General features: G+C 30.9%; 2 protein-coding genes across 4 annotated transcripts in view; both read left to right on the top strand.

The window, feature by feature from the left end:
• Window positions 1-4,982, top strand: part of LOC115241446 (peroxidasin-like) — a 10,497-nt gene extending 5,515 nt beyond the window's left edge. Inside the window, exons 3-8 of one of the 3 annotated variants that reach the window (XR_003884900.1) lie at window positions 253-680; window positions 1,533-1,780; window positions 3,548-3,814; window positions 3,999-4,117; window positions 4,221-4,380; window positions 4,521-4,559. Coding sequence is in view for 2 of the 3 variants with exons in the window: in XM_029817209.1 (XP_029673069.1) it covers window positions 253-680; window positions 1,533-1,780; window positions 3,548-3,797; window positions 3,999-4,117; window positions 4,221-4,380; window positions 4,521-4,602 (1,287 nt within the window). In the remaining variant the exon portion in view is untranslated. Of the gene's footprint in view, window positions 1-252; window positions 681-1,532; window positions 1,781-3,547; window positions 3,815-3,998; window positions 4,118-4,220; window positions 4,381-4,520 lie in introns of all 3 variants that reach the window. The other 2 variants (XM_029817209.1, XM_029817210.1) reach the window with 2 other exon arrangements.
• Window positions 4,983-5,943: 961 nt separating this feature from the next.
• Window positions 5,944-10,499, top strand: LOC115241447 (heat shock 70 kDa protein cognate 5). Its single transcript, XM_029817211.1, has 11 exons — window positions 5,944-6,147; window positions 6,789-6,850; window positions 6,932-7,077; window positions 7,254-7,377; window positions 7,450-7,758; window positions 7,924-8,086; window positions 8,177-8,633; window positions 8,843-9,139; window positions 9,334-9,521; window positions 9,598-9,738; window positions 9,851-10,499. The coding sequence occupies exons 1-11, from the start codon at window positions 6,055-6,057 to the stop codon at window positions 9,929-9,931; spliced, it is 2,061 nt and encodes a 686-aa protein (XP_029673071.1). The 5' UTR covers window positions 5,944-6,054; the 3' UTR covers window positions 9,932-10,499.
• The last annotated feature ends 140 nt before the right edge of the window (window positions 10,500-10,639 follow it).

Here is a 10,639-nt window from a genome sequence, read left to right on the forward strand (position 1 = left end):
TATATATATATATATGTGTACAAATGCATTCTGAAATTTATATTATCTTTTTTCAAACAAAAATTAGATTTTCAAGAGGATATTACCTCTAATTGGTGTAAAGAAATAGCACCCCATTTTTAAAATCTTGATACAGTTAATAGAATATTCATAATCTCATACATTTTAGAGTTTCTGATATATTTCAAAAAGAATTCTGACGATTAAACAGGGAATAAGTCTTATGTGTACGTTAGATATCGTTTAATTCAGGGTTGCAAATTGGGTTCGCGACAACAGACCAACCAGGCATCTTCCTATCTGGATCTATCACCGCTTTACGGTAGTTCCGAAGAGACGGCTAAGGCCCTACGATCAGGCAAGGGCGGTTTGCTAAATACACAGAGGAAGAATTTGCCGATGGCTTCGCCAAGATACGAGAGTTGTCGAAGCGCAAGTAAAGCATTCCCGTGTTTCTTTAGCGGCGATTCCAGAGTAAACGAGAATCCAGGTCTTACTTTGATGCACGTATTATTCTTACGGGAGCACAACCGGATAGCTGCAAAACTTGAACGATTGAATCCTCACTGGGACGACGAAAGACTATATCAGGAAGCAAGAAGGATTGTTATCGCCGAGCTACAACATATAACTTATAACGAATTTCTGCCTGTCATTTTTGGAGAGCATGCCCTCGACAAGTACGTAATGTTCTCTAAATTATACTCCATTTATATAAAATGCGAACATAATTCGATAAAAATTATTGTAAATAACAGTCAATATAGATAATATATAACATTTATTTGAATGTTTAAAGCAAGGCTAAAAAAATTATATGTTAATTACTGTTGGATCGATGCACTTTACCCTTGTATATTGAAAGCTGTATTAGAATCATGTTCCTCGATAATTATAATAGCTTGATGCAATTTTATGAAAAAATCTATCGTTTCTAATATCTAATGCATTATTATTTGATAAATTAAACTAACATTATATTCTGATTGCTCTATTTAGCGTCCAACATAGCTTTTTGTAAAAAAAAAAATCATTGCAAGATGAACCAATTGCAACAGATGGATGATAATCAAATTTAATCACATTTAATTTATGAAAGCATGATTCCCTTTTTAACATTTGCGTGTGTATTAAGTTATATTTTATATAGCATATCAAATTCTTATAGTGCGCTATCTTTTCTATTGTTTAATTTTTCATATGTCCATAAACTATTAATTATTATTTTTTTTAGCTCATTCACATTAGTGCCTTTTCCAAATCAATTTACCAAATAATGTACCACGATTGTAATTTTTAATCGATTAAGCACTTTACTGATAAGAAAGTTGTGTATCTCTCTCGAAAAGTTCATTATAATTAATCAAGAATTCTTCATAAATGACATCAAATTCTATAATGCATCATATAAGAGAAAACATGACGCAACGAGATTACATCACGATACATCGACCCCCGCAATTTTCAAGACGCAACTCACACCCATATACGGTATCGCGTTTGTTATCTTTCGTTTTGTTACGTATGCGAAGATTCAACTTACGCTTGACACAGCGGGGTTACTTCCGTGACTACAACAGCCGCGTGGATGCGACGCTTTCGAATTCGGCGGCGTCGGCTGGGCTCTCCTTTGTCGCCGCGCTGACCCCGAAGACCCTGGACTTGGTTGACTCACGATCATCACTGAAGTCTGGCGAAAGATCCTTACTATCAGCCTTTTATTCGCCACAGGAATTCTATGAGGCTGGCGCGATCGATCGGCTGATCGTCGGAGCTACAGGTCAGTTGAAATTACTCGACATAATCGAAACGCCAGTGTGATCTGAAATTTTATCGTATGATATTAAAATATAAGACGGAATATAAAAAAATAAATTGGGAAAACAGTTATATATTCTAACTGAACATTCGGGAAAAATGCTAATAGAATAATTTTATAGAATATTTTAATCGCGTGATTAATTATCGCGCGTTTATAATCAATAATGAATATCATGATATGGAAAATTTGAAATAGAAGATTCACGTAGCAGATTCATTTCTTAAATTGCATTTTATTATCATAATATCTAAGATTTCATCCTTCATATCATCTATAAATAATTATTCATAAATTAGAATTATATCTGATGTCCACTTTATTTTTTAAATTGAAATATTCTGTTTTTACATAACACATTGTCCAATAATGAACCATTCAAATTACGCATCAAAAAAACTGTACAATATCGGCAATCAAGTTAATTGCGTTTCTTCCTATGATGAAAATCAACGCGTTACCTGTCACGCTTCCAAGAACATTTAAAAAAATAAAGAAAATCATCTTGAGTGAAGGAAAAATGCATCCGCGTGATGTATTTAGTATTCCATCATAGTGAAATACTTGTACATTCTAATCAAGCGGGGATTCTCGTTGTATTATAGTTTATAACGATAGGAATGTCGTTGTCTCAAATAAATTAACTATGATTATTATTGTCATACATCGCGTGCACATGCATGCTTCTAGAATTATCATAAAATTGACTTGACTTTTTATTAAACATTCCTACCTTTCACTTTTTCTCGAAACAGTAACGTTATGCTTTAATGAAGAATATCATGAAAAAGAAATTATTGCAAAAGGAAAATTCCCGAATGACAATTGTATTGTTGTTTTAGAAGAATATCATCATAGATTATCACAAAAAATTATCATTTACAATACTTTATCCTAAAATCGAGGTCAAACATTATCTAATGAAAGTGAGTTGTGCGAACGAAAGACTGCGCGAATCTTCGACACGACGATTTTACAAAAGTTCACAGAATATACACTTCTCCTTCTCCTTCATCTTCGTGCACGAACAATAGTACGCACAAACTTTTTAATTACATAGCGGAAAAGAGTGTAACACATCAGTGAAAGGCACATTGCAATCACAATGATGGCTTTTGCGAAATTTTACGAGCGCACGTGATTCAAGAAATTCAATATAAAAAGTTAATATTAAATTTTTTTGTACATGTCTTAGACCTCTGCCAATCACCATTTGGGGACAATTGGAAGTAAAAAGAAAAAAGAGAAAAAGTTTGGTTTACTGCCTGAAATTTTATATTTTGCCTCGCAAAACTATTTCGTAGAACGATTCTACACTCTTATACGATCTAAAAATTTTTTTAGTACTGACACACTTTTCTTGAAACTGGTACATAAAAAAAGAAAGAGAAAAAGAATATTATATATGTATGTATAATTCTCATAATTTATAACGTCGATAAAGGGCTATGATTCATGTAATGTAATAATATTGAAAATAATAAAAAAGTAAATAATTTTTGAGCAAATTAAATACTGTTGCATTCAGATGTTGTATCAGATCATAATCAGATCTTATGATTTTTGTTCCTTGAATTCGCGCGCGTTCAAATTTTTAGAGAAAGTAAAAATTTTACACATTTATTATTATAAATTTATTAAAATTTACTATCACACGATATACACATTGTCCCATGAGAACTTGGTTTTAATGACGATCTAGGATGCAAGATCTAATTTCCGCGACAGCGGGACATTCTAGGAAGCCTCTGCCTCCGGGCTTGAACGAAATACTCTTGGAGCGATATTTCCACGACGGGAAAACCAACGACATAGCCGTGGATTACGCCGCGCAGATTATACAACAGGGAAGAGATCACGGCTTGCCGTCTTATGCCAAATGGCGAAGCTTCTGTGATTTGCCGAATCTTATTGATTTTTACGATCTTAAAGACACGATGGCTAAAGATACTATCGAGAGACTTCGAAAAGTCTACAAGTAAGATGAAATATAGGGTGAGATATAGTAATACAGATTACTATATTTTTCAATTTGCACGTCTTTACAATTGCGATTTAAAATGAGCCAATTATTAGATCCTATAATATAATTGTTTATGATATGTTATTCTGTAGCGATCTTTAAAATATTTTACAAATTTTCTTATATTTTAATAATCTATTTCTATTTAATTTATAGAAGTGTACAGGATATAGATCTAGTAACTGGAGCACTTTCAGAAGCACCGATAGCCGATTCTGTTCTCGGACCGACATTTCTTTGCTTATTAGGGCGAACATTTCGGAATATCCGTTTAGGTAAATATAGTTTAGTTTTAGCTTACTATGTACTTTTTTTTTGAATGCCGCAAACATAAAAAGCCCATTTGAAATTTTATCATCTCACAATTCTTTTATGCAGGTGATAGATATTGGTACGAAAATGGAAATACTCCTGGTTCATTTACGATAAAACAGTTGGAAGAAATACGAAAAAATACAATGGCGCAAATTTTATGTTATAATGGTGATAGATTACAATGGATGCAACCGAGAGCTTTCATCCTAAAAGATCCTTTCTTGTAACTATTACCAATTTTTAAATATCGTACATTTTTAGCAAGTTTATAAACTGTTTATGATACAAAGATTGTAATATAATTGATTCTAGTGACGTATTCTAAGCAATATAGTATTTAATTATATTCTTTTTATGTTTCAGGAATGATATGACAAATTGTACAATTCATGTAAAAGGAGCCATGGATTTTGCAGCTTGGAAGGAAAGGACAAATGCGATTTAAATCTTATCAAATTTTAACATTGCTCATATTAAACAACATTGTTCCTGATTACATTAGAAATTGCATGTTTAATTAAAATCAGCGACATCTTATTACTATCATATTTAAAAATTCCGTTATCACAAGAAAACTAATTATTATATATTGTTGACTTAGATTTAAAAATTTTTTATCATAACTAATTAGAAAGTTACTAATTTAATTTCAAATCTAATTAGAGAAAAATTTCATTAAGTATATATAAGATTTTGCTATAGTAGAGATATATAATAGTTAGAGAAAATAGTTCATATAATAATATATGGCGATACGTTGATAGAAATTTAATTAAGTTTATAACAAGTGTTGATAGTTTTAATACCTTACGTAACAAAAAAAAAGAAAACTGTTTATAATGATCTCCATTTCATTTCTAATATGCACATTTGTTAATACACATTTTGTTGTATTGCTCGTTATAATCTTATTGCAAATTAACATTGTTATTGCAGTTTCAATGAAATTATACTCGACGAATAATAATATATATAATTCAGAAGAGCGAACATTTTGATCGATTGAATCGAGAATTTTTTATAATATACTTATATTTCGATTGAATTTAATCTTAAGATTTTTAATTTATTCTAACTTCAATGTGTGTATATTGCTGTCTTCCCCCTCTCCCTCATCCTCACCAAATAAAATTAAAATTTAACGTAACACATTTTTACGATATAATTTATACATTTCCAAATACAATGAATACTATATATTAATTATGCACATCTTATATTAAAGGAAAGAAAAATTAGAGTTGCGATTTTTTAAATATAGGATGCGGAGATAAATTTTGCCCTGATTTTTTTCCGTTATATTTATATTCATTAGTTAACATTATTCATACTGATAAATATAAATAAATACTATTAAAGAGATAATATTCTATCACGGTAGATGATTATTCACTTACATACACATTTGCAGCAATTTTGTGTTCGACTCAATGCGTCGAACCATTTTAACCATTTTAAAATCCGGAAATTCTATATCGATATAGAGTCCCGGCTATTAAATATTTTTTATCTATTTTTCCGACTTACCTCGCAAGCGTTTAATGTAGAAGCTATCGCAGAATATTCGTTGTTGTTTCGCGAAAAATAGTTATGATTTATTTTGATAATTATCTCGATGAGTAATTCTCCTCGATAGAATCCGGTAGAACATTCCGGATGTTACGCGAGTCACGAGAGAGGAAAGATAACTTGGGATAGTTGTACGCGATTGCTATTGGTGCATGCGCCTAGAGTTTTTACGTCATTGGTCTATCCTCCAACCGCCGAGTAGATGCGCGCATGGCATATGTATTTCTGTACGGATCTTCACGAGAGTTGCATCATTACACGTGAAGTTGGATATACCGTCGTGTCCTATTAATTCTTGAGTTGAGTTTCTAAACGAAAAAAAGCGAAAATGTTGGCCGCCGCGAGATTACTGAATCGCAATTACGCCGGTGTCGCGTGTGACATCGCCAGGAAGCAACAGTTCAGCACAATTCTGAAAAATGTAAGTATTGATATAGAGCGATACCACGCGTGCTTTTCCTGGCTTGCGGTCGTTTCTAATTGTACGTCGTCTAACGAGAGATGCATCTTTATTGGCAGTGCTTTCTGTTCTGTATAAAGATTCTAGAATATTTCGCGAAAATTATGCGTCGCGAAAAGTCTTCACCACATTTATTTCTGCTACGATGCCGATTTAAAGCCGGCACGTGAGCGGATGCCTCACGCTTCGCAAATTCTTTTAGGTCTTATTATATGCTCAATTTTTTCTGTATTTTGTATTTTATTACTATTATTAATAGAACTGATCACATATTACTTGCTTTAAAATAATTCTAGTATAGATTTTATCTATAACAAACTATCTGCTTCGTGTTGCACAATAAAATTTTCTTTGAAGAAACCAATATATATATGTATTAACTGTTTATCTCATTTGTTTTATATGTATATAATCTATATATTAATAAAAGTCTTTCTCTTGAGTATTGTATTCATTCTCTTTAACTTACATCACAAAGTTTTTAATAATGTTATACATGTGATTTTTTGCAATGAAATAATTTCTTGGATTATATAATATTTTTATATACATGTATTATTTTATATTTGTATATATGTGTATTAAAAATTAATGTTTTATAGGTTGCAGCTCCAACAGTTACTGTACCACATCTGTTCACCAATTTACAACAGTATCGATATAAGTAAGTAATTGAAAAGAGATAAATATCAAATACATATGTTTCCTAGGTTTAGAACAAGTTAAGGACAAACTTTTTTCATAGATCTGAAGGTGTAAAAGGTGCAGTTATTGGTATTGATCTTGGAACTACATTCTCTTGCGTAGCAGTAATGGAAGGCAAACAAGCTAAAGTTATAGAAAATGCTGAAGGTTCTAGGACCACTCCTTCTTATGTTGCCTTTACAAAAGGTATGAAATATTAATATCAACATAACATATTTAAAAATTTTTTACATTGTTACTTGTGAGTTATAATTATTCACATGATGACTATGCAAAAAAAAAAAAATTATAAAAACGATTTCTTGATTATTTTTTTATTTAAATTGATTTTTTTGCAATAAACAAATAATTTCTCTTTTCAGATGACGAACGCTTAGTTGGTATGCCTGCAAAACGTCAAGCAGTAACAAACTCTGCTAATACGTTTTATGCAACAAAACGATTAATTGGACGAAGATATGAAGATCCTGAAGTAAAAAAGGATATGTAGGTATCATATTGATTTTTACATGCTCTATTATAATATAGTTATATTTATGCTAATATATATTTTTATAGGAAAAGTGTGACATATAAAATTGTGAAAGCGTCCAATGGAGATGCATGGGTACAAGGTTCTGATGGAAAAATGTACTCTCCCAGCCAAATAGGAGCATTTGTACTTATGAAAATGAAGGAAACAGCTGCAGCTTATTTGAATACTCCAGTAAAAAATGCTGTTATTACTGTACCAGCATATTTCAATGATTCACAACGACAAGCAACAAAGGATGCTGGTCAGATAGCTGGATTGAATGTACTTCGAGTAATTAATGAACCGACCGCAGCTGCACTTGCATATGGCATGGACAAACAGGAAGATAAAATGTAAGAAAATTATATTTAGATTGATTTATATAATAGGAATAAAATGTTCTTGTGTGTAAATGTAACCTCTGAAAGATATATATGCTATGTTTTTTTATATTTTTCAAAAAGAGAAAACAGATGTAATTGATATATTTTCTTTCTGATATATGTTCTTTTTTCCAGCATTGCTGTTTATGATTTAGGTGGAGGTACTTTTGATATCTCAATTTTAGAAATCCAAAAAGGTGTCTTTGAGGTAAAATCCACAAATGGAGATACATTCTTGGGAGGAGAGGATTTTGATAATGCATTAGTTAATTATTTTGTATCTGAATTTAAAAAAGAGGTATACACATTTTGCAACTAAATATAACTATATATCATATTGTAATAAATTTATATTGATATTAATTAACAATTTCATTAAATATTGCAGCAAGGCATAGATGTAACTAAGGATCCAATGGCAATGCAACGATTAAAAGAAGCTTCAGAAAAGGCAAAAATTGAGCTGTCGAGTTCCCTCCAAACGGATATAAATCTACCTTACCTTACTATGGATTCTAGTGGACCAAAACACTTGAATCTTAAACTATCCAGAAGTAAATTTGAAAGTCTAGTAAATGATTTGATTAAGCGTACTATTCAACCATGTCAGAAAGCGCTTTCTGACGCCGAAGTAACGAAATCCGATATTGGGGAAGTTTTATTGGTCGGTGGCATGACCAGAGTTCCTAAAGTACAACAGACAGTTCAAGAAATATTTGGTAGACAACCTTCAAAAGCTGTAAATCCAGACGAAGCTGTAGCTGTTGGTGCTGCAGTTCAAGGAGGTGTACTTGCAGGAGATGTGACAGATGTTTTACTGCTTGATGTTACTCCTTTATCATTAGGTAAACTATTATCTTTAACTATTTTATTGTGTGTGTTTGTATATGTGTGTATAAAACTGTGATGTATTAGACTAATCTTCTCTCTGATTATAAATGAAGACATTGATTTACTGAGTTTCTAATTATTTAACTATATAATAATTTAAATTTGCATTGTACATTAATAATTAAGGTAAAAAAAGAATCATTTTTTAAATTGTTTTGTATAGGTATCGAAACACTTGGTGGTGTATTTACGAGATTAATTTCTCGTAACACAACTATACCTACAAAGAAGAGTCAAGTATTTTCTACAGCAGCAGATGGTCAGACTCAAGTAGAAATTAAAGTTCATCAAGGCGAGCGAGAAATGGCTGGTGATAACAAACTTCTGGGACAGTTTAGTCTTGTTGGCATTCCACCTGCGCCAAGGGGTGTACCACAAATAGAAGTAACATTTGATATTGATGCAAATGGTATAGTGCATGTATCAGCCAGAGATAAAGGAACTGGCAAGGAGCAACAAAGTATGTAAATTTTCATTATTTTTTATATATGTACGAAAAAAATTAGTGACACAATGATGACTATATTTTTCGTCTCTGAAATTTACTTTAAAATTGAGTAAACATGTGGATTAAAATGACTGATTTATTATTATTAATAATAAATTACATTTTCTATAGGCACATTATATTTTAACTCTCATTTTTTATTACAGTTGTTATTCAATCTAGTGGTGGCCTTAGCAAAGATGAAATTGAAAACATGGTTAAGAATGCTGAGCAATATGCAAAAGCAGATAGGGTTAAGAAGGAAAGAGTTGAAGCTATTAATCAAGCAGAGGGAATTATACATGATACAGAATCGAAATTAGAAGAATTCAAAGCACAACTACCACAAGAAGAGGTATAATATTATTAATAATTGTTCTTAATATTTTATATGTGAATATTTTTGTACTTATTCTTTTCTTTTCTTATAGTGTGATAAGCTTAAAGAGTTAGTTGCCAAACTGCGAGATATTTTGGCTAAAAAAGATGATGTTGAGCCTGAAGAAATAAAGAAGCAAACGAACGAACTCCAACAAGCGAGCTTGAAGCTATTTGAGATGGCATATAAGAAGGTACGTAGTTTACATAAAAATTAATTTATATTTAACGCGATTACAATGTTCTCTACAGCTCGAAAGAGAGAGAGAGAGAGAGAACTATTACCTAAATATATTGATTTTACAGATGGCAGCAGAAAGAGAAAGTCAAAATCAGTCACAACAAGAACCTGAAAGCGAGGAGAAGAAGAAAGAGGAGAAAAACTAATTATAATTAGGTAACACGCATTTTGTAAAAAAAAAAGAAAGATTCCATTTTGCACACATTGGTATAAGCATCTGTTGTTGTTTTTTGCAAGCTTTCACAAAAGAGCTATTTATTAAACATAAGTTTAATTTTAACGCTCTGCGCGATAATGAACAATAAACCGATTAGAAATTAAAAAAGCAAAGTATTATGCCTACAGAAAAGAGCAGTTTTATTTCTTACACAGCAGCTTATATGTCTTAATATATAATAGTAATAATTGTAAAATGATTTGTACCAAAAACTATATAAAATAATTTGTTAACAGTTACAATCTTACTTTTGTGGAATATTATATAGCACATTTCGTGAATGAGTCTGAGATGAGAATAGAATTGAGAGAATGAGATGAGTGTTTTGTGCAAAACAAGTTTATCCTGTAAACAATATATAATATATAGGTTACTGTAGAGAATATTGTTGTATTATGCAATGTAACCATCTTTTACCTGATTTTTATTTAGATACTTTAGAAAAAAATATCAAATTTTATGATTTTGTTCTGTTATTTAATAAATTCCTTAAATCTTTTTAATGTATAAAATTAATTATGCTATTAGTTTTATTATTAAGGTTTTGAGATGTAATAATTACTATTATCAGAGGGATACATATGTAAAATAAAATAACTATATATCGAGAGATATATAAAATAAAATAATGATATAT

The sequence above is a fragment of the Formica exsecta genome, unplaced genomic scaffold, assembly GCF_003651465.1.
Source record: "Formica exsecta isolate Colony F162 unplaced genomic scaffold, ASM365146v1 scaffold489, whole genome shotgun sequence".
Classification (NCBI taxonomy): Eukaryota; Metazoa; Arthropoda; class Insecta; order Hymenoptera; family Formicidae; genus Formica; species Formica exsecta.